General features: G+C 48.1%; 1 protein-coding gene across 2 annotated transcripts; it reads right to left on the bottom strand.

The window, feature by feature from the left end:
* Positions 1-916: 916 nt before the first annotated feature.
* LOC103264338 (cytochrome P450 2D17-like) lies at positions 917-4,977 on the bottom strand. 2 transcript variants are annotated; one of them, XM_008061984.2, is made up of 9 exons: positions 4,705-4,977; positions 3,863-4,034; positions 3,159-3,311; positions 2,911-3,071; positions 2,338-2,514; positions 2,008-2,149; positions 1,630-1,817; positions 1,213-1,354; positions 917-1,122 (listed from the first exon to the last, which is right to left on the bottom strand). In XM_008061984.2, exons 1-9 carry the CDS (start codon positions 4,891-4,893, stop codon positions 932-934), a joined length of 1,515 nt encoding a protein of 504 aa, XP_008060175.1. In that variant the 5' UTR covers positions 4,894-4,977; the 3' UTR covers positions 917-931. The 2 variants fall into 2 exon arrangements, with proteins under 2 accessions (XP_008060175.1, XP_008060176.1); XM_008061985.1 differs by lacking the exon at positions 3,159-3,311 and having other exon boundaries at positions 4,705-4,893.
* Positions 4,978-23,836: the final 18,859 nt, after the last annotated feature.

Genomic DNA, 23,836 nt, shown 5'->3' with positions numbered 1-23,836 from the left:
AGCCTCTGCAGGCATGGTGAGTTCAGTCTCTGCACAACCCAAGCCAAACAATTGACTCTTGACAAGTTGCTGGGAGACGTCACCCAAAGTCTTGAAAAATCCTGCCTGATAGTAGTGTCTTTGTAAATAAGGGAACTGTGGGCCCCACCACATACTTTATCAATGGTGTGAGTGAGACTAGAGGCTTTAGGCTGTATCAGTCTGACTTCAGGAGGGGCTGAAGACTGAGTAACTGAGGTCAGCCATGAGAGTGCTCAAGTCTAGATTACCAACTTCAACAAATCCCAGGACATAAGAATGGGTTGAACTTCCCTGGTTGGCAATACCCTCTACTGTGTTACACATTGCTATTGGGAGATGTAAGCACTCTGTACCAATTCACTGGGCGAGAGCAGCTGGAAGCTTGCTCCTGGTTTTACTGGACTCTGCCTCATGTGCCTTTTACCTTGGATGACTTTCATCTGTATCCTTTGCTGTGATAAATGGCTTCACAGTGAGTGAAACAGCTGTTTTAGGTCTATGAGGTCTTCTAGCAAATCTCTGACCCGAGGGTGGTATTGGGGACCTAACAGAGTCTCCTACCTCACTCAGGCACCGGGCTGATTACCAGCAGAAGAGTATTTTCATCCATACCAGGAGTCAGACTTATGCATGGACATTGTCTCCAACCCAGGGAGCCAGTGGTGGATCTCTGAGGGTGGTTAGGTGGAAGCTGTCACTTTCTAAGTGTGAGTATACCCATATCTCAAGTAAAGTCAAGTGGTCAGACATGGATGGGTGTGGCAGGTGGAAAGGCTGAATTCACTCAGGTTGGGAGCAACCAACACAGCAGGGCCCTGTCAGGGGGCCCAGGATGGACTTAAAAACCAAGCGAGAGCCACTGAACTGGTTTATTAAATATCAGGACCCCAGCTGAGGAGCAGATTGGACTTTATGTCCCCCCTCCACGGGGTACAGCACAAAGCTGGTAAGGGGAGGGGGTCACCAGAAAGTTTTGGACACCGTGGTCGCTGGGCTGGGGCTGTCCAGCAGGCACGGAGAAGCTGAAGCGCTGCAGGAGGCAGGTGAAGAAGAGGAAGAGCTCCATGCGGGCCAGGGGCTCCCCGAGGCATGATCGCCGGCCTGTGGTGGGTGAGAGGGGTTCGGTGAACCTAGGTTCCAGCCTCCAAGACTACCAGGAAGGTGGCAGAGAGCTGGGAACCCCACAGGTACCTGCTGAGAAAGGCATGAAGGCTTCTTGCTTCACGAAGTGGCCCTGGGCATCCAGAAAGTGTTCGGGGTGGAAGCGGAGGGGCTTCTCCCAGACAGCCTCATCCTTCAGCACCGACGACAGGTTGGTGAAGAGCGTTGTCCCCTGTAAAGAAGCCTGGCATCACTGGGGGCTGGGCTACAGGCTGCCAGAAGCCCTGCCACCAAAGACATGGAAGCATGCACACTGCCTGGCACACAGCCAGACTCTTGTAACTAACCCTTGTCTCAGAAGCTTCTGGGCTCCCACTGTGACCCTATGGCAGGGCAGAACCACACCTTTCTGGGGAGCCCTCATTGGCTCCTATCCCTGCAGGAACTAGTTCTGGAGTCACCAGCAGGTAGCACGTGATTATCTGGGTGAGGAATTTCCAGGCCTACCTTAGGGATGAGGAAGCCTTGCACTTCAATGTCGCGGGAGGTCATGTGGGGCACACCTAGGGGGATGATGTCCGCAAAGCGCTGCACCTCGTGAACCACGGCGATGGTGAAGGGCATGCGGGCCTGGTCAGCCATCTCTGGACGCCGCGCCTGCCCTATCACTTCGTCGATCTCCCGTTGGACACGGCCTGGACAGACAAGCGTCCCCACAGTGGGTCTGAGCTTAGCGAGTACGCAATGACCCACTCCTGGATTCTGTGTTGGGAGGTCGCTCTTACACAAACCTGAACAAGCCTGTGCTTGGAGCCACAAGTGTCCCAACTAAATTCAGTACCTTTCCTCCCTTGGCCTCCCCCACAGACCCCCAGCTGAACTCACGCTGCACTTCTGGGTGCAGAATCATGAGCAGGAGGGCCCAGGTCAGTGTGGTCGAGGTGGTCACCATCCCGGCAGCAAACAGGTCAGATACTACGACGCGCAGGTTCTCAGCATTGAAGCTGCTCTCAGGGTTCCCCTTGGCCTGAGCCAGGTAGACAGGATGGGCTCAGGACAGAGGGAGGAAGCCCCCACATGACCTCCCATTCTGCGCCTTTCAGCCCAGGTGAACCTCACAGGATGTTGCACCTGCCCCACCTTGACTCCTCCTCTCACTCCCCTGGAACCCTCAACTCCCCACTCTCAGTCCATTGCCTGGCTGGGGCCCCTCACCTTCTCCACCTCAGCCAGGAAGGCGTCAGTCAGGTCTCGAGGTGGCTGAGCCAGGTCCCATGTCATCCTGTGCTCTGTCACCAGCTCATCCAGCTGTGCCATGAAGACTTTCTGACTGTGGAAGACCTTGCCAGCCAGCCCAGGGATGTGCAGGAGCACTGGGACAAAATTTAGCACCTGCACCAGACACAGAAGGGGGCCTGGGTCTCCCCTGCTCCAGAGTCGCCAGTCTCAGGCCCCAACCCCACCACGTGATTCTAGAGTCTGTCTGTCCCACCATTGGCCTGGTTCCTCCCCAAATGCCAGCCTCCAAACTCTCTCATGGCCCTTGGCAGCCAGAATAAGGAGCCTAAACTCCAAACCTCCTGGGCTCAGGGGTTGGCCCTCTGCTGGGTCTCACTGACCCTGGGCCCACTCTCCCGTGGATGGAGATGTCCCTCCTCCGGGCCTTCCCTCTTGCAGTGGGTTTTCCTGGAATGTCTTTTCCCCAAAACTCTGTGAGTAGATCCTCCCCCACGGAGCGCTAGGTGCGGTTGGAGACGCAGTCCCCTTCTGACCCTCTGCTCCCCGCACCTGGCGCAGTAACCCCGCCTCCTCCTTGAGTCCCTCCTCCATCAGTTTCATTAGCTTAAGGAAGAGCCGATCGTCGTACTCGAAGCGCCGCCCATAGGTGAGGGAGGCGATCACGTTGCCCACCGCTTTTTCCAGGAGGGCGTTCGGGCTAAAGGGGCGGCCTGGGAGACGGAGATGCTGGTCAGGAGTCGCCCTCTTCTCGGGTCCCCAACGCCCCCCCGTCTCGTGCCCCTCTGGACATCACCCACCGGCGTGACTGGCGAAGGCGGCACAGAGGCAGGAGGCCTCCTCGGTCACCCACTGCTCCAGCGACTTCTTGCCCAGGCCGAAGTAGCGCAGGGTGGACACGGAGAAGCGCCGCTGCTCGCGCCAGGCGTGGCCGTAGCGCGCCAGGATCACCCCTGCGGGCAGGGACGTGGGGGGCGGGGCGCGCGCCAAACGCGGTTACTTCGGGCCTGGCCCCGCCCTGTGCACCGCCCATTCCGACGCCCTGGGCACCCAAACTCTCCCGGCAGCCCCCTGCCCCGCCCACTCGGGCACTCTCCGGGCCTGCCGCCCTCTCTCGCCCCCTCCAGCCGGAGACAGGATCTGCTCCGCGCTCCCCCGCGTCCCACATCACTCTCCTGTCGGCCCCACCTTGGGTCTGCACGCCCGACCGCCTTTCCACCCTTCCCCGTCTCGGCCACACTAAGCCTGGTGCACACGCACAGCCACCGTGTCACCGTGTGCTCCAGCGGGGAACGGCGCCTGCCCTGCGGTGGGTCCCGCCCACTCGCCTCCCTGCGGGTCTCCGCAACCTCCCGGGCCACTCTCCTGAAGCCCCGCCCACACTCCTCCTTTCCTGCAGCGCAGGTGGTTTCCTGTCCTCCCTGGCCTTTCTCTCTGCCGCACGTCCACGATCACGCGCCCACCCGGTGCCGCCGGGACGGCCTCTTTCCCCACCGCCGCTTGCCTTGGGATCGCGGCCCGAAGCCCAGGTGCTCGTAGACCGGCGAGGGTGGGCGGTCCGCGGTGTCCTCGCCACGGGTCACCAGCGCCTCCCGCACGGCCGCCGGCCCGTTGAGCACCACCACCGGCGTCCAGGCCAGCTGCAGGCTGAACACGTCCCCGAAGCGGCACCGCAGCTGTAGACGGAGGGTCAAGGCCGAGTTCCCACCAGGCTCCACGATCCACTCCCAGCTAGCAAGCCCCGGTCGCTGGTAGTGAGCTCCGGCCAGGAGGAGACCTGGCGTCGCGATCGTGGTGGGTCACCTCCTCCGTGGTCGAGAAACTCAGTTTGGAACCGCCACCCAGCTGTGACCTTGCCAGAGTCACCAACGGGATCAGCAGGCCCCAGGTAGCTTTCCATTTTACAGAGGAGGAAACTGAAGTTCACAGAGGTGAGTCAAGAACCCACCATGGCAAAAGATTTGAACCAGGTCACTGCACCTCTCTCAACTTGACTCTCCTGATTTTCATGGTGCTCAGGAACCCGACCCGCTTCCATTCAAAGACGTTCCCTTCTGGTATCATCAAAGGAATTTCAGTCTTCCTAACTTATATGTTGTCCAACTGTCCTGGAAGTCTGGCAAGTACTCTCCACCAGGCCTTTGCCCTCTAGACCTTGGCCTTTGCAAAGTCCAAACTGTCCTTCAGGCCCTGCTAAATGTCCTCCCCCATGAAGCCTGTGAATCTTCCCCCTCTTCTCCACCCACAGCTAGTAGAGCCTGTGACTTCACTCACTACCCACATCTGCTGCTGGGGCATGGAGGTGTTCCCAGGACCTTTGCCACCCTCCAACACCACCTCCCTTACCTTGCTGAAGCAGTATGGTAAGTTCTGGAAGTCCACATGTAGCAGGTTGCCCGCCCCAGGCACTGGCATGGGACCTGGCGGGTAGCGTGCAGCCCAACGCTGGCGTCGGTGCATCAGGTCCGCCAGAAGCAGGAAGATGGCCACCCCCACGGCCAGGGGTGCCAGTGTGTCCCCTGACAGCAATCCCATGGCTGCCTCACTGCCCCCGGCCTCCTCTGGGCACACCTGGCACACCCCAACACACCAGGCACAGAGGGCTGGGCAGGACACCCTTACCACACTCTGAGTGCTCGACTAGTCTGAGCTGTCCCCTTATAAAGGGGACTGACACTGGCCTTTGCTCTCTGCTGTGAGCCAGCCTGCAGTGTTGACTGTGCTGCCAGTGAGTGCAGGGCCAGGACAGGGCGGGGTGTGCAGTGCAGAGGTCCTTGTTTCTTCTGCCCTTTTTCAAGCAAAAATAAAATTATAAGCTCCCCAACCTAGTGAACGGACATGTCTCTTAAATTCCCAGGAATAGATTAGAGTTGTTGAAAGCCCTTACAAATCAGGTGTGGTGGCTCACACCGTAATCCCAGTGACTAAAGCTGAAAGGGTAGACCAAGGGAAGGAAGCCATTTTTTAATCTTGTTCTTAAACCCTGATACAATGATGAGAAAGTGGAAGCTATGTCCTAGAAATTCATTTTTTATTTTGTTTAAACCCTAACACAGTGATGAGAAAGTAGAAGCTGTGTCCTGGAGAAATACAAACTCTAGGTGAAGATTAATTTTGCTGACCGTCTTTTCAGAAACACAGACTTCTTAAGTATGACTGGTACCAGGCTATTGTAATTTGTCTTCTTCAGAATCCCAGACTTCTCAAGCATAACCCATATCAACCCACTGTATACTCAGTGCCAGTGCCTGGTGACCAGGAGCCCCCTCAGGGTCTCCAAAACATCCACAAGTGGTCAACAAGGAAGTCACGGCAGTCATGTCTACCTGATTGCAACATCTCCAGGGGAAAGGATTTAAGCCAGGGCCCCGGGGGGCTATGGTGCCACACTCATCTAGAGTGTAGGCCTGCTTCCTGTCTGTGAACCTTTTTAAAATAAATCTTTTCTTCTTTTACCTCTTTGTGTGTTGCAAATCTTTGCATTACTCGGACCTCTGGTTGCCTGCGTGCATCATGCTGGCTCCAGCGGTGCTGCACCTCCCTATCCACTCATCCACCCTCACCCTATCCCTACCCTAACATTTTCTGGAGGTCCCATCAAGATCCTTATCTTTATCTCTCTCTCCCTCTCTTCTGTCCTTCTTTCCTAACTGGTGATCCTCTGTGTACTATGTTGGAAGCTGGTAGCAACTGAAAACTCTGGCTGAGGCTACACTTCAGCATGCTGGAAGGCCCCAGGGAAAGACAACAGACCGCTGCAGCCCGATAGGGTGAGGGACTAAGGATAACTCTTTACTTCCTTCTAGCCAAGATTTCTGAGTTTCCCCATGGACCGGGCTGGAACTCAGAGGACAACTGATGGTCTCTGCCTAGGGCTACTCCCTAGGGAGGCAAGAAGGTCCCCAAAAGAAAATTCAGACTGCCAGCTCCCGTACGGGTAGGAGACAAAGTACGTGGTTTCTTTGCTCTTTTCTTTTCTGGTTGGTAAAGTAACTCCACGAAGGACCTTGAAACTCCAACAGCTGCATGCCTTTCTGTGCCTCTGGTGAGTCATCCCTCATTTATCATCCACACAGCCATATATTTGGATGTGCTCGTGGACCCTCTGGCTTTGCTGTTCGGATGAGTTTCTGGGTCTCTCGGGCTTCTCCTGGTTTCATCTTGGGAGATACCTAGCAAGAGTCTGGGACCTAATTGACAGAAGTCCCAGTCCTGGTACCAGGCCTTCCAAGACATGGTGGAGCATAGCGTTCTGTGAGCTCAGTGAGCACAGGGATGGGAGGTCTCTCTGTCCCTCGTGACTCACATCCTTTGTGCTGATTCCTTTGAGCCTGTTGGGGACGCCCGGCAGGGGATCTGGATAGTTAAGGCCCAGGAACAAATCCATGAAACCAGGAGACCATCCCAACAGTATCCCTGTTTCCTTTTACAAGAAACATTGGAAACTATAAGCTAGGGCATGGTGAAACCTGGCCAGAAGGTGGTTCCCTAGCTCCTAAACACTTCTGCAGCTTGATTTGTACTTAAAAAGGAATGACAAATACCTTGAAATCCCATCTATTCAGGTCTTTTATGAGTTAGCCCACCACCCAGATATCTGTTCCCCTCGCCTTTTTTTGTGTGTGTTGGCTCCCCAGACCCCATTGCCCAAGACTCATCAAAGGATACTGATACTGCTGACTTAGCCGCCCCTCCCTCAAAAGATTTTTCACCTCTTTCATACTCTCCTATTCCTTTTACAACTCCGATTCCTGCTTTCCCTCTAACAATTCAAATGCTGACCCAGCTGGTTTAACTGTCTCTCTTGTCATCTGCTTTTGCTACTGCACTCTCCATCAGTTTTCCTTCCTTGTCTTCCTTCTTGTCCTCCACCTTTACCTGCAGAGGAGGGGCTGGCATCTAAGGCCGTGATGCCTAACCCTGGCCTTCAGTCTCTCTTCTCTCTTACCTTCGGAGAAAGGGCTGACACCAAAGGCCACAGCACCTGACCCCAGCCTCCAGCCTCTTACCCCCTTTCCCACCACTCACTCCCTTTTCCACCACTTGATAATCCCCGTGGCAGCAGCCCTACTAGTTGCAGCAAGTCACCACCCCCACGTGTACTTGGAAAACCCATGCAGGTTTCCACATGGCTTAACATGTCTCTCCTCAGGGGGTAGCCGTGACAAAAAGATATTGGGGTTCTTGCTTGTTTGGTTTTTTAATATAATAAATCTCTCTCGAGTTATATCTCAACTGGAACTATATCAACCTTCTTCCCAGACGAAAGTAAAGGGATCATGTAAATTAATCCTATTAACTAACTACAAAAAAGATCAATTGTAATTTTAATCTGCTTTTCAAATCACACTTGCAAGTGCTCTAGTAAAATTTTACTTCCAACTTTACCATGTGTTAACATATTAGTGCTAAATAACACCACTGTTTGTTATATCAGGCTCACTAAAGTTGTATTTTATAAACAAAAGGTTAAATCTCTTGTTGTGCCTAACTAGCACCCTCTTATGAGACAGGTAAAGCTTTAAATGCTAAACACCTTGCATGACGTAATAAGGTTTGGGAACTGGCCATTCCCACCTGGTTAAGTCACTTTTACTAAGCCTAGTACTTCTGCTAGATGAATAAAATACTGGGTACTCTGTGTGAGCACAATGAGGATGGAAACTGATCACTCTCACTTAATTGTCCACTCCTTACAACTAAGACTACTATTTAGTAATTTATAAGAGTTTTTGACAACTTAGCCTGTTCATAATTATAAATAAGTTGGGACAGATCATTACACATCCATGTGGTCTGTTCACTCTAAAAGGTTTTACATCTGACTGTTACAGAGAAATGGTTTAAAAGTTTCATTTGTATAACCTATTAAAAGGAACTTTAAGGTTTTTTTTTTCAACCAGAGCAAAAAACAAAACAGTGCCAACATGGAGGGCAGCAGAACCAGAGGGCCAAAGAGGCATCACAATTGGCAGTCGCAATTAGCAACCAAAACTCCAAGTGCCCAGCAAAGACCTAGTAAAAACAAACCTGCTAAGGGGATGGCGTCCATTGCTTATGGGTACAGTCTGTGGGGGTACTCAAAGCATAGATGCCCTAAAAAGGCCTTAAACTCCTGAACCTTGTCCACTGGGCAGGCCAGAAAGCCATTGGGAAGCAGGTGCACTCTCTTCTGAAGAGAGGAGAGAACACTTGACTCACAAATGGTGGCCACTTATGGAGGCCTGCAAATCTGCTAAATCTGGTACTGGCTCACCATCACCCCAACAACCACCCAGGCAAATATTAGGGTGCTGGAACCCAAATTAATTTCTTAATTTAACACAGGTGCCAGCATTTGGGTCCTGGCCATCCATGCTGAAATCATATAGCCTTATCCAAAAGAATTTTCCCCTTTAAACAACAGAAGGGGGAAGAAAGGGACAAAATTTCAGTTAGCCCTCCCCCTGTCTTTGTTACAAAAAAAGTGAGGTTTTTTTCCTTTTCAAAATCTTTGGATGACTATCATTATTGGTGAAATAAATAGCTTTTACAATAACTACTGTAATTTTATGTTATGACATTATGCTTTTAAAAATTTTAATACTTAAACTCTTCAAGTTCTTGATTTAGTCTCTCTAGGGTGGTGAAGAAACAAGCCCCTGAAACCACATCTGCCCCACACCCTTCTCTTAAACTGCCTGCAGACCAGGCACAAACATTAATAATACAACATAGGAACCCTATCTATACCTGGGCTTCACCCTCTAGCATATCAATCATTGTGAAAGTATATCAGACCTATTATAAAAACAAAAGAAATCATTTTCTCTTGTCAATGTTTACCTGTTCTAAATTATTAATTTAAGCTACAACCTAACTACATGTCTCTAATATTTTCAATTTTTCTTTCTTCAGACTTTATCAAAATGGCTGTATTTCCTTGTTAAAGTACAACTATAGACAATTTACAAGGGAATATTTTGACTTACGTTGATAAATTAGAGGATTTAGCTAATCATATATACAATTTACAGGACTGCTTTTGCTTTTCCAGCATTGTTTCTGGGGCAATAGCCTTTTTCATCGTTCTTTGCTTATTAATTTTTTTCTGTGCTCTCACTCGGTGTTTTATTAGATCCAGATTGTATTTGGTTGAGGTCCCACTGCTTCCTATTCGTGCCCTTGGAAATAGATAGGTAGGGGACATCTCTATGGCCCACCTCAGCAGGAAGCAGTTATGGAAGATTGATCTTTGCCCCATTTCCCAGGATCATGAGGATATTTCCAAGAGTAGGAGTGGAAAATGAAAGGATGGAGCAAGAATGGGAGGCCATTTTTTAATCTTGTTTTTAAACCCTTACACAATGATGAGAAAGTGGAAGCTATGTCCTGGAGAAATACATTTTTTATTTTGCTCCTAAACCCTAACACAATGATGAGAAAGTAGAAGCTGTGTCCTGGAGAAATGCATACTCTAGGTAAAGATTAACTTTGCCAATTTTGTCTTTTCAGAAACACAGACGCCTTAAGCATGACTGGTACTGGCCTATTGTAATTTGTCTTTTTTAGAAACCCAGACTTCTCAAGCATGATCAGTATCGACCCATTGTATACTCAGTTCCTGGTGGCCAGGACCCCCCTCAGGGTCTCCAAGATATCCACAAGTGGTCAACAAGGAAGTCATGGCAGTGATGTCTACCTAATTGCAACATCTCTAGGAGAGAGGATTTAAGCTGGGCTCGGGGGGCTATGGGGCCACACTCATCTAGAGTGTAGCCCTGCTTCCTGTCTGTGGGAAGTGAACCTTTTTAAAATAAATCTTTTCTTCTTTTAGCTCTTTGTGTGTTGCAAATCTTTACATTACTCAGATCTCTGGTTGCCATTGCGCACCTCCGGCATACTGGCTCCAGCGGCGCTGTGCCTCCCTATCCATCCATTCACCCTCACCCTATCCATATCCTAACAAAGGCTGCTGATTCAGGGGGTTTGCATGAAGGAATCTTGAAAAACTCAATTCCAGGTTATGACAGGAAAGAGATCAGACTGGCATTGCAATACCCCCTCACTTTTGAAGTTTAGGCCTAAATGAACAGCATTAACAGTAAAAGGGAGATCATAAGACTGACAAAACCAACTCTGTGGAAACCAAATTCCAACCTGGCACTGACATAGCCTCACATGACAAGATAGCAGACCTAAAAGAAAATAAACAGATTTTACCCCCAAAATATATTTCTTTAGCGTATTTTGGAATAGCTCTGCAAAGCCACCTCTTGGGGAAATTTTCATCTGTAGAGAATATCCTTCCCTAGATCTGCCAGATTCAGGAGAGATTTAACTAAAAGTCTGACCTTTTTAAGGCCCCAAAAGAGACATTTACCGCCTATTTTCTTGAAGCCTGCTACTTAGAGGCTTCATTTACATAACAAGGATCTTGGCTTCCACAAGTCTCATTACTTTTTGTTTTGTTTTTTGAGTTGCAGTTTCACTACATTGCCCAGGCTATAGTGCAGTGGCATGCCTGAGGCCACCTAAGCCTCAACCTGCTGGGCTTAGGCAATCCTTCTGCCTCAGCCTTCCAAGTAGCTGGAACTGTAGACGCATGCCACCACGCCTGGCTAGTTTTTGTGAATTATTGTAGTGACGAGGTCTCACCAAGTTGCCCAGGCTGGTCTTGAACCGCCAGCCTCAAGCAATCCTCTTGCCTCAGCCTTCCCAAGTGCTGGGATTACAGACTGAGCCACCACACTTGGCCACAAGCCTTATTATTTTAACTTAACCATTTCTTTCTACTGGCTTCAAATTCTTTAAACAGAGCTTAACCAATCACCAATCAGAACATATTTCAACCCACCTATGATCTATAAGCCCCAACCCACCTTGTCAATATGTCCTACTTTTGGAGGTCTAAACAATGTACAGTATATCTTACATGGACTGATTTATGTCTATGCTTTTCTGATTCCCTAAAATGTGTGAAACCAAATTGTAACCCCACCATCTTAGGCACATGTTCTCAGGTCTTTTTGAGACTGTATCTTGGGTCATGGTCACTAATACTTGGCTCAGAATAAACCTCTTTAACTACTTTATGGAGTTAGATGTTTTTGTCAACACATTTCAGGTGCTTACCCAAGGTAGATCAGTGGAGAAAGCCCAACAGGAAAAATCACCCTATCTTCCCACCTCCAGGGTCTGAGCTATGTACAAACTCAAGGGATAACCAAGGTCTCTTGACCCTGCCACCCACAGGCCCACCCTCCGCAATGTAGTAACCAACCTCTTCCCCGGAATATGTCCTTGTCCTTCTGCCACTTCACCTTCCTGTTCCTGAGTGACCTTGACCACCCTTGTTTGTCATCCCCACTTGCCTGAGGCCTTAGAGAGGTTATGATGGTCAGAAAGGAGCATGGGATGAGACCCTTCACACTGCACACATGACATAACCAGACACTCATAGACACACCTAATCACACACATACCATGGTGACATTTCTGAACTAATTATGTAACATCTTCATTCCTTGTTAGGTGTGACCTCTGAACTCTTTAATTAGTTAGGTTAGTTGTCAGCAAATGACTGGTCAGAGGTTTCCCTAGATGAATGGAACCACAAAACTCCCATGTTTTGCCAAGGGGCTCGCTGTGTGTTTGTATGCTTCAGCACTCAGCCAGGCAGTGACAACGTTACCTTAGTCTTCATGTTCTGTTTGCACAGGACCGAGGACAGTCACAGGTGAGAGCTCAGGGCCCTCCAAGTTTTCCAGATCACACACAAAGCCCACCACATGCGCATGCCTCTTAAATTCCCCGGAATAGATCAGAGCTGTTGAAAGCCCTTACAAGCCAAGTGTCGTGGCTCATACCATAATCCCAGAGACTCAGGAGGCTGAAGCAGGAGGTTGCATGAGGCTAGGTGTTTGTGTCCAGCATGGGTAACATAGATCCCATTTTGAAAAATTAAAAAAGCCCCTGTGAGAACCTCATACCCCAGCCTCTTCTTTTGTACTTTTGAGGTTGGACATTATTTGTCCCATCTGTTATCTGTTGCCTTGGGCAGCTGTGATTTTCAATCATGGCTCCGATCCCTTTCAACAAAATCTTCACATTAGAGGAGAGCTCAGGACAACTATAGACATGTCTGCAAGTGGGATCTACCTAGGACCTAGCAGTCAAGTGAAATATCAACAGTTTTTTGGGAATGAGATTTTATTTTTTTATTTTTCTTGAGTCAGAGTCTCACTCTGTCACCCAGGCTGGACTGTAGTGGCATGCTTGTGGCCACCACAGCCTTGACCTACTGGGCTCAGGCAATCCTTCCACCTCAGCCTTACAAGTAGCTGGAACTACAGGTGAGCTCCACCATGCCTGGCTAATTTTTGGATTTATTGTAGAGACAAGGTCTCACCAAGTTGTCCAGGCTGGTCTCAAACTACTGACTCAGGCAATCCTCTCACCTCTGCTTCCAAAGTGCTGGGTTTACAGATGTGAGTTACCACACCCAGCGGGAATGAGGCTTTAAAATGCTCCAGATACAAGGGCTCCCTCAAGTTACTATCTGGAGACACTGGGAATGCAGGTTGTCCTGTTTTAAGGCTATTGCTAGCTGGAGAGTGAGAAAGATGAAAAGAGCAAGTTAAAACTCCCCAGAGCTTTCTGTTTTATCTGAGATTCAGCCAATTTTAGTAAATACATGGTCTTGGGTAGTTGTGAGGTTTCGGTTAGTTTCCAGACATCTGAAAATGTTGATCTGATGATTTTGTCAGTGTTTTCTTTTTCTTTTTTCTTTTCTTTTTTTTTTTTTGAGTTGGAGTCTCACTCTGTCACCCAGACTGGAGTGCAGTAACACGCTGACGGCCACTGCAGCCTCGACCTACTGGGCTCAGGCGATCCTTCCGCTTCAGCATTCCAAGTAGCTGGAACTACAGGTACACACCACAATGTCCAGCTAATTTTTTTGATTTATTGTAGAGATGAGGTCTCACCAAATTGCCCAGGCTGGTCTCGAAACCATGGGCTCAGGCAATCCTCTCACTTTGGCCTCCCAAAGTGCTGGGATTGTAGGTGTGAGCCACTGCGCCTGGCCTACCAGTGTTTTCATCACTGATACACAGAGGTAAATTTTCAGAGCTGTGTCATTTTTGTTGCTATCACTGCTCATCTGAGGGGTATTTACGAGACCTCGGATGTCTTAAAATGTCCTTATTCACATGTGACTAGGAGTTTGGCTGTGGGCCAGGCTCGGTGGCTCAGCCTGTATGTAGTCCCAGCGCTTAGGCCGAGGTGAGTGGATTGCCTGAGCCTGTGGATTTGAGACCTGCCCGGGCAACTTGGCGAGATCTCATCTCTACAATAAATCAAAAATTAGCCGGTGGTAGCACACGCCTGTAGTTCCGGCTACTTGGAAGGTTGAGGCGGAAGGATCGCTGGAGCCCAGTAGGTCGAGGCTGCGGTGACCAGGAGCGTGCCACTGCACTCCAGTCTGGGCGACAGAGTGAGACTCCAACTCAAAAAAAAAAAGAGTTTGGCTGTGTGTAGAATTCTACATTGGAAATCATTTTCCTGCCAAATTGTGAAGATATGTCTCATTATCTTCTACCACTGAGGCTTGCTGTTATAAAGTCTAATGCTACTTGAATTCCTACAACTGAGACTTCTTTGTTCTTTAACACTCCAGAAGTCTTTAGGCTCTCATTAGGGTCACCCTACAAAAGCAGGAAAGAGACCCACCCACTCATATTTGGTGTGGATGATAAGACGGAAGATACCATCCACACAACAAGAGGGTATGCAAAGCTTTCTTCCTTGCATCCTCGAAATCTTGGGAGAGACCAGGCTGGCAACTTGGCAGGTCCAAAACAGTTGGAGAGAGCAGGGAAAGGACACTTGCCTGGATTTTGTTGTGATTTTGGGGGTGGACCAACCTAAGGGATTGCTCTTGTAGATAGGGGCTTGATGCTTTGAATCTCCAGTTAGGGCCAGAGGAGAGAAGAACACTGGGCTTCATCAGAAGCTTGTCCAGGTGCTGTGGACAAGTGGGGAAGGAAGGAAAGGTGATGCTTAAATGCTGTGAGTAGTCAAGCATAAAATGAAAAAACCACACTCCTTAGTATGGGGTGGTAAGAAACCCAGGCAGCCAGATGCCTAAACTTCCTGTAAGGTTCCCTGGGTTGGCAGGACTTCCTGGTCACTCTCCTTAGCTGGCTGCGTACCAATACTCTTATCACAGCTAACCTGGTCCCCCAGACATTTGAGGAAGATTGATCCTACTGAGCCCAGGTAGAAAGCTCCTTTCAGCAGGGACCCACATGGCATGGAGGTTTCTATTTTTAGAGGCCTCTGAGGTGAAGAACAAGGAAAGAGACCCAAGAGCTGGGTCCCAGCCACTCATGAGGAAACTCTACCTGGGTTGGTTTCTAGCCTCTGAGACCCTTAAGACTTAGAACCATGAGTGAGTGGTTTCCAATAAATCCACAAGTTGCTGCTTTTATAGGAGCGGCTGCTGCCTTTCAAGGGCCACAGTCTCCTCAGACAAACCTGGTCTGTTCCCATATACCCTCCCTCTCCTGAAAGCTGCAAGAAAACCATTTCCTACCACCAACCCTGTGACCACATGGGATAGTCTGGAGTGCCCGAAGGGGCTAGCTGGCCTTCCAATTCAGTGCCATGGGTCACACTGAAGTCCCTGTAGTGCCAATACCCAGTCAGCTCTCCATCGTGAGGGCATTTAGGAAACACTGTGGTGGAACTCCTGTCAAGGATGTTGTGGCATCCTCTGGGATAATAAGCCTTGAGGGTGGCTGTTGCTCTGACGTTTGTGGCTCTCTGCTCCAGGTTGTTCCCTAATTGCACCAGAGGTTCTGCCCATGACTCTGGTCAGGAGATGGTCATGAGAAACCATTGGGCACTGGCCCTGTGCTTGGTTCAGACCAGCCAATTTGGGAGGTAGAGACAGAGATAAAGGATAACAGTCCTCACCTTGTCCTCAATGGGAACTCTAGGCAGGCAAGGGTCACAGCCCTAGAAATCAGAGCAGGAAGACAGGACTTGGCAGTCTTCTGGTCCAATCTTCTAATGGGCAGAAGGGAAACAGAAGCCCAGGCAGAAAGGGCCAAGCCATGGGTCACATGCTTAGGGACAGAGACAAGACATAGAGCCAGTCTTTTTCTCTCAGCTGACCACTCTACCTCCTGCTCCTCCACCCACACCAGTGCCACATGGGTCCAAGTTGTCCCATATCCCCAGAGCAGGCCTGCAGCCACAGGGCTCATTCCCTGCCCCAGGCCAAGCCTGTGGGCCCTGCTTGATTGGTTACTAAGAAGATGGCACCCTGGGTGGAGCCCAGACAAGTATCCTCCTCTAGCTCTAACCTGGCTCTAAGTGGCAACTCCTTACTGGACAGGAACCTGGAAAACAGCATCCTAGAGGGGTCAGGAAAGGTGGCCTTGGGGTGACTGAGAGGCTCAGGGAGGTGTCCTCCTGGGTTTCCATCGGGTCCTCCCAGGAATGTTCTGACCCCTGACGACTGATCCCTGAGTGGTAGTCCTGGCACATCACTTTCTGGCCTCCCCTGAATTCTTCATCTTTTGGGGGTGAGGTGACTGTTGTGATGGTTCTGTCCAGGAAACTGGTGTCTGGTGTAGGGTGGGTGGCCAAAAATGTGGGCCTGAAATTAATATATTTATTTGTCAATTAATACACTGAGTTATTTCTTTATCAATAAATTAATACATGTGTTTATGAATAAATTAATACATCGATCAGGTTTAGGGATTGTAAGTGTCTGTATCTTGCAAAAACAATACTAAAACTTTGACTAGCTCCTGGAAAGGGACTTTTATGCTTTGTCAATAACCTACCTGGTAATGGTGTCTTTGTATTCCTGGAGCCATAGACAATGCCAGATAGGTTGCTAACGATTTATGGTATGTTTGGAGCTGGCTGTATCAGTTTGACCTCTAGAAGGGCAGGAGACTTGGCACCCAAGTGCTTTATACCTACAAGAATAACACCCCCAAAATCCTAGAACATGATGACTTGGCTGAGAGTCCCTGAAGAGCAGCGCTCTGCACATGGGTTATACATTGTTGTCGGAAGAATCAATCACTGTCTGTAGGATTCCACTGGAAAAGTACAATGGAATTTTTATAGACTTTCCTGGACTCTGTCCTACTTCTGAATTCTATGAGTTCTTATAGCAAATCATTGAACCAAGGATGGTCTTAGGGACTCCTGTTATAGTTGGTTTCTGAAGTGTGATTCACTAGAATGAACCTGACCCTCTGAAACATAGTGAAAGTTTAGACAGGAAAAAGGTTAAGGGATGGTGGCTGACAAAGCTTTTATTCCTGAATAGTTACTCCCTCAGTCATGGTATGACACAGAAGCTGTACTAAGATCAGTTATTTCAAGGCAAAATTTACCTGTGGAACTTAGAAATGATAGAACCAACCCCCAAGAAGTTGGCACAGTGGATATGGCACAGTGGATAAGGAAATATAAAATAACAAGAAATAAGCTAAATATACAATCCTGTGATTGTTATGTGTAATTAGTTACATTGAATATAAAAGAAAGTGTTAGGCTAGATCTTGACACTGCCCCCAATTCAGATGTTAACTTTTTCAGTTATGGCTACTCATGTCAGGGATATTTCCAAAGGGAAAACTTATGCTGTGAACATACAAAGGATCCTGCCACCTCTAGTCAACAAGAACACAGGCCAAATGGGGGTAGGGCAAAACCAATAAACTGAAACCATGATTTCTGATGTGAAGGAGTCGTTTCCTTTTGTGGGTCTGTAGAATCAACTTTCCATAGAACCTTTACTAAAATGGATAGTGAGAGTGACCAAAGTAGGAGCAATGTCCTTGATTTTGAATGTCGCAGAATGGATGCACATGTCTGAGTTTATGTATAACCCACAGCTTACTACTGAACAATCAAAAGTTGCTATTCATAATCTACACACACAGCAGAATCTCCAAGGGGACAGCTGTCCAGTTATGTTAACCTGACAAGGAGGATTGTTCTTCCCCTCCTTTAAATGCCAGGTGGAACTCCCTGGATAAAGTGGTTGATATTCTGCATATGGATGGGCTTTACAATTATCAGGATATTCATCCACTTTATAATCTCTGACCTGAGTCATGACAAACACTTTAGGGGTAAGCCTTTTGCAGGCATAGCAAGGAATCTTTCTGCTGTGAAATCAAGGGATGACTGGAGAATGATTAGGAACGTTTTGTCCAAGTTTCCTCTTATGGGTCTTACAGTTTTCAAGAAAATTAGAAGAATTCATAAAAGAATAAGAAAGACAAGAGAAGAGTGAAAGACTCATCCAAACAGAGTGGATATCTTTACATTTTATTAAGAAATAGGATACAGCCCAGGGGCAGTGGTTCACAACTGTAATCCCAATACATTGGAGGCTGATATGGAAGGATTCCTTTAAGGCCAGGGGTTTGAGACAGCTTGGGTAACAGACGAAGATCTTACCTCTACCAAAAAAAAAAAAAGTTTGCTGGGTGTAGTGGCATATACCTGTAGTTCCAGCTACTTGGTAGTATGAGATGGGAGGATCATTTGAGCCCAGGAGTTTGAGGCTGCAGTGAGCTATGATCATGCCACTGCACTTTAGCCTGGGTGACAGGGGAAGATCCTGGGGGGGGGGGGGAGTGAAAGAAATGGCATAGAAATGCAGACAGTAATGGGGTTGTAACAAAGGTCTTCAAGGAGCACCATCAGAGACTCTCTGCACTGATGAGAGTGCCTGCTGGACCCCAACCATAAATGGCCCCAATCAAGTCATCCCTACCCCAAATTGAAAAAATGTTATAAGACAGAAACAAAGTCACAATGAGAAGAAAGCGAGAAGACACAAATTACTAAAATCAGAAATATAAGGAACACATTACTACCAACTTCACAGGAGGGAAAAAGTTTAGAAGACAGAACAACTGTTTGCCAACAAACTGGGTAGGTCTATAACAAGTAAGGAGATTGGATCAGTCATCACAAACCTCTCAAGGAAAGTGACTTCACAAAGGATCGGGAAGCAGGAACCTCCTCGGATGGGCCCCTCCACTGAACTTACCAGTACTGGACAAAATGACCAGAATCAGTTACTTCATAAATGCATTCTGATCAGCCATGATAGCAATCAAGGACATTCTGATAAAGAAAGAGGCTGCAGATCTTTGGTAAGAGCACAGAACATACAAACCTCCCATGATCTCCTGTCCCTGGAGAAAGAATGCAGGTCTGCATTCCTGGGTGGGTCGAGACCTTGCCCTCCACAAATTTGTGGCTGCGTGTTTTGGCAGGTCTGGTGGATCACTGAAGGACCACTACAAAACTTTTTCTAGGTTTAGGCCATCTGGGCTATAGCAGTTGCTCCCTACAGCATATAGCAGGAGATCCAGAGACAGTAACTTTTTTTTCCCTGTTATGAGGCAGATGTTTAAGGAAATCTTTGTCAGGTCACTGAATGACCTAAGGAATAATGGATCTGAAAATTCAGTGACCTCATACAACAAGGAGCTTACTCTTTAAAAATAGTTTAGAAATGTCACAAATGAACAGCTCTAGCATTCAACAAACAAAACTGGCAATCTCTGTGGAGTGTGAAAATTCTATTTCCAGAGTTGTCAGAGTAAAATACTCAAAATGTTCAGTTTACAAAAGAAAAAATTTTTAAAAAACCCAAAGAACAAAGAAACAGGAAAAGTTGGCAAGGTGACTCACACCTGCAATCCTAGCACATTGGGATGCTGAAGTGGAAGGATCACTTGAGCCTTGGAGGTTGAGACCAGTCTGTGCAACAGAGTGAGACCTCGTTTCTATAAAAAAATAAAAAAAATTAGCCAGGCATGGTGGCACATGCCTGTAGTTCCACCTACTCCGGAGGCTGAACTGGGAGGACTGCCTGAGCCCAGGAAATGGAGGCTGCAGTGAGCCATGATTGTGCCACGGCATTCTGGCCTGGATGACAGAGTGATACCCTGACTCAAAAATATAAAAATTAAAATAAAAAAGGAAAAGAAAGAAAGAAAAAAAAAACCAGGAGAGCATGATTCATTCTCAGGGATAAAACAAAAGAAGTCGATAGAAACCATACATGACGAAGCCCAGATACTGCAGTAAATGATCAAGAAGATTACATTAACTATGCTAAATATGCTCAATATACTAAAGGAAACCAAGGACAAAGAACAAAAGGAAATCAGGAAGGCCACGTACAAGCAAAATGAGAATATCAACAAAGAAATAAAAATTATAAAATGGTACCAGACAGAAATTCTGGAGCTGAAAACCACAATAACTGAAATGGAAAAAAATGGACTAGATGGGTTCAACAGAAGTGTCTTAGTTGGCTCCAGCTGCCATAACAAAATGCCAGGGTGGTGACTTAAATAATCAACATTTCTTTGCTTTTGCTTTTTTTTTTTTGAGTTGGAGTCTCACTCTGTTGCCCAGGCTGGAGTGCAGTGGCATGTTCCTGACCACCGCAGCCTTAACCTGCTGGGCTGCAGCGATCCTTCTGCCTCAGCCTTCCAAGTAGCCAGAACTACAGGCGTGCGCTACCACGCCGGCTAATTTTTGATTTATTGTAGAGACGAGGTCTCCCCAAGTTGCCCGGGCGGGTCTCGAACCTGCGGGCTCAGGCAATCCACTCGTCTCAGCCTCCCAAAGTGCTGGGATTACAGGCTGAGCCACCAAGCCTGGCCAACATTTATTTTCTAAAAATTCTGGAGGCTACAAGTCTCAGGCCAAGGTTTAACAGGGTCAATTACTGGTGAGAACTTTCTTCCTAGTGTGCAGTCAGTTACTTTCTTGTGTTTCACCTTGCAGAGAGAGAGAGGGAGAAGTAGATGTCTGGATACAGCTATCTATATGCATTTGGGGTGGCAGGACATGACCATTCAGTTTATAACAAGCATATCTGAGTAGGCAGAAGGATGGATCAGTGGATTTCAGTATGAGACACCGAAATTATCCACTCTGAAATGCAAAACTAGAAAAGAATGAGGAAAAACACACACAGAAACAGGTGCCATCAAACACACAAACATATGCATCACAGCAGTCTCAGAGGAAGAAAGAGAGACGGAAAATAAAAATAGATGAATGTATTATGGCTGACGATTTTACAAATGAAAAACACTAAAACACACATCTGCGAAGCTCCATGATCTCCAAGCAGAATAAACTTGAAGACACTCCCAGAGTGACACATTGGAGTCAAATACCCAACATGTATGAGGTACGGTTATGAAACATTTGGGAGAAAACAGAGCAAAAGCTTTACAACATTAATTTCAGGAATAATATCCTGGATTTAAGCAAAGACACGGGCAACAATGGCAACAATAAAGACAAACTGGACTTCATGAATATTAAAAATGATTGTGCATCAGAGGTCACTACCCACAGCGTAAAAAGGCAACCCACGGAATGGGACAAAAGATTTGCAAGCCATATGTCTGACAAGGGATTAATATGTAGACAGTATAGAGAATCACAAAAACTAAACCACTTGAATTGAAAAGAGGCAAAGGTCTTGACTAGACATTTCTCCAAAGATGTACAAATGGCCAGGATGCCCATGAAAAGCTGCTCAGCAGCACTCATCAGGAGGGAAATACAAATCAAAACCACAGTGAGGTACTCCCTCATACCCATCTGGTGGCTGCCATAAGAAACCACAACAGCAAATGGGCATTGGCAAGGATATGGAGCATGTGGAAGCCTTCACACTCTTGGTGGGAATATAAATGACACGGCCACTGTGGAAAACAGTATGGTGATTCCCCAAAATAAATAAATAAATACATAAATAAAATTACTATATAATCCAGCAATCCCGTTCTGAGTACAAGCACCACTCATTGTACTGTACTTTGCTTTACTGTGCTTTGCACATAACGTATCTTTTTTTTTTTTTTTTTTTTTGGATAATGTATCTTTTACAAATTGTAGGTTTATGGCAACTCTGCATTGAGCAAGTCTATCAGCATCATTTTTTCCTCTGATGCACAATTATTTTTAATATTCATGAAGTCCAGTTTGTCTTTATTGTTGCCATTGTTGCCCATGTCTTTGCTTAATCAGCAGGTGCTCATTGCATGTCTGCATCACATTTTGATAATCTCCCAATATTTTAAGGCTTTCTCTATCGTTTGTGTGTGTGTGTGTGTGTGTGTGTGTGTGTGTGTGTGTGTGTGTGTGTGTCGGAGTCTCACTCTGTTGCCCAGGCTGGAGTGCAGTGGCATGATCACGGCTCACTGCAGCCTCATCCTCCTGGGATCAGGTAATTCTCCCATCTCAGCCTTCTAAGTAACTGGGACTACAGGTGCAGGCCACCATATCCGGCTAATTTTTTTTTTTTTAATTTTCTGTAGAGACAAGGTCTCGCTATGTTGCCCAGGCTGTCTAACTCCAGGTTCAAGCAATCCTTTCACCTCAGCCTCCCAATGTGTTGGGATTACAGGCATAAGCCACTGTGCCCAGTGTTTCTCATTATTATGTCTGTTATGGTGATCTGTGACCAGTGACGTTATTCTTGTAATTGTTTGGGGTGCCAAGAACCACGCCCATTTAAGATGACAATTAACCTATAACTGTCATGTGTGTTCTGACTGCGACACTGACCAGCTGTTTCCCCCAATCTCTCTCCCTTTCCTCAAGCCTCCCTACTCCTTGAGTCCTAATAAATTTGAAGTCAGGCCAATTAATAATGAAGATTTGCATGTCTATTGTTATTATTATTTTAGAGAAAGAGTCACTTACTGACCCAGGGTAGAGTGCAGGGGCACCATCATAGATCACTGTAACTGCTACTTTCTGGGTTGAAGGGATCCTCCCACTTTTGCCTCCTAAAGTGGGAGGATTAGAGGCGTTAGTCACCCTGCCTGCCTTCTCTATTAAATCAAATACTCGAAATGTTTAAGTTTTGTGAGGAAGATATCCTGAAAGTCAAAAGAGGCTGAAAGCTGAGGTTCTTGAATCAAAAAGTTAGCCAAGCTGTCAATGCAAAGAACAAGTTCTTGAAAGAAATAAGTACTTCTCCAGTGAATACTTGAATGATAAGAAAGCAAAACAGCCTTAATGCTGTTATGGATAAGGTTTTAGTGGTGTGATTAAAGACCCAACCAATCACAACATTCATTTACGCCAAAACCTAATCCAGATCAAGGCTCTAACTCGGTTCAATTCTATGAAGGCTGAGAGAGCTAAGAAAGTTGCAGAAGAAAAGCTAGAAGCTAGCAGACATCAGTTCATGAGGCTTAAGAAAAGAAGACATCTCTATAATATAAGAATGCAAAGTGAAGAAGCAAGTGGAGAAGCTGTAGCAAGTTATCCAGAAAAATCTCACTAAGATCATTGATGACGGTGGCTGCAATAAACAGATTTTCCATACTACTATTGGAGACTTCCCTCCTCCAGGCCTTTCCTCTTGCAATAGCCTCTCTTCTGGAATGTCATTTCCCCAAACCACCTGTATGTAAATCCTCCTCCAAGGAGGCTCAGACGCACGGAGGCCCTGGCCAGACTCCCACCATCCCTTTGCTCCATGCACCTCGGACAGTAACCCCTACCCCTCCTTGATTCCCTCCTCCATCAGCCTCATTAGCGTGAGGACGTGCAGATAGATCGTCGTACTCGAAGCAGCCCCGGTGCTGAGGGAGATCACTTGCTCACTACTCTGTCCAGGAGAGCACTGACGGGCTAAAAGGGTGCAGGGGATGCAGGTCAGGGGATCTCATTCCGGGGTCCCTAAATCCCCCGTTCCCTCCTCGCGCCCCTTCAGGCATCACCCACCGGCGTGACCGGCGGAGGCGGCACAGAGGCAGGAGGCCTCCTGGGTCACTCATTGCTCCAGCGACTTCTTGCCCAGGCCGAAGTTGCGCAGGGTGGACTCAGAGAAGCACCTCAGCTCGCGCCAGGCGGATCCATGACGCGCCATGAAAATTCCTGAGGGCGGGAGAGGGGCACAAGGCGAGGTTAGTTAGGCCCTGGCCACGCCCTCCGCACCGCCCACTCCAGACCTCTTCCTACCAAGACAGGTCCCGGCCGCCCTCCATCTGCAGCACTCTCTCGCCCTCTTCCTTTCAGGGACAGGTCCTGCCCTACTCAGCCACATCGCTGGCCTGTTGTCCCCCGCTTGGGCCAGCCGTTGGCTCCACCTTGCTTCTGCCCTCCTGACCGCCTTTCCCCCCCGCCTGCCCTGCCCCGCGCACACTGAGCCCGTTACACGCTCGCCGCCACCCTGGCACGCCCTTCCCGTCGGGCAAGGCGCCTCCCCGGCTGTCGGTCCAGCCTACCCGGCTCCCGGCAATCGCCCCGCCCACTACTAAGCCCCGCCCACCTGCTTTCCCCATTCCCGGCGCCCGCGGTTTCCTTGCCCGCCGCCCCCAACCCACTTGCTGGCCTTTCTCTCTGCCCCACGTCCACGACCACGGGCCCACTCGGCGCCGCCGGGATGGTTTCCGTC

This window comes from Carlito syrichta, unplaced genomic scaffold (genome assembly GCF_000164805.1).
Source record: "Carlito syrichta isolate Samal-C Ts95f unplaced genomic scaffold, Tarsius_syrichta-2.0.1 Scaffold305648, whole genome shotgun sequence".
NCBI classification, from domain to species: domain Eukaryota; kingdom Metazoa; phylum Chordata; class Mammalia; order Primates; family Tarsiidae; genus Carlito; species Carlito syrichta.
This window is presented reverse-complemented; position numbering and strand designations above follow the sequence as displayed.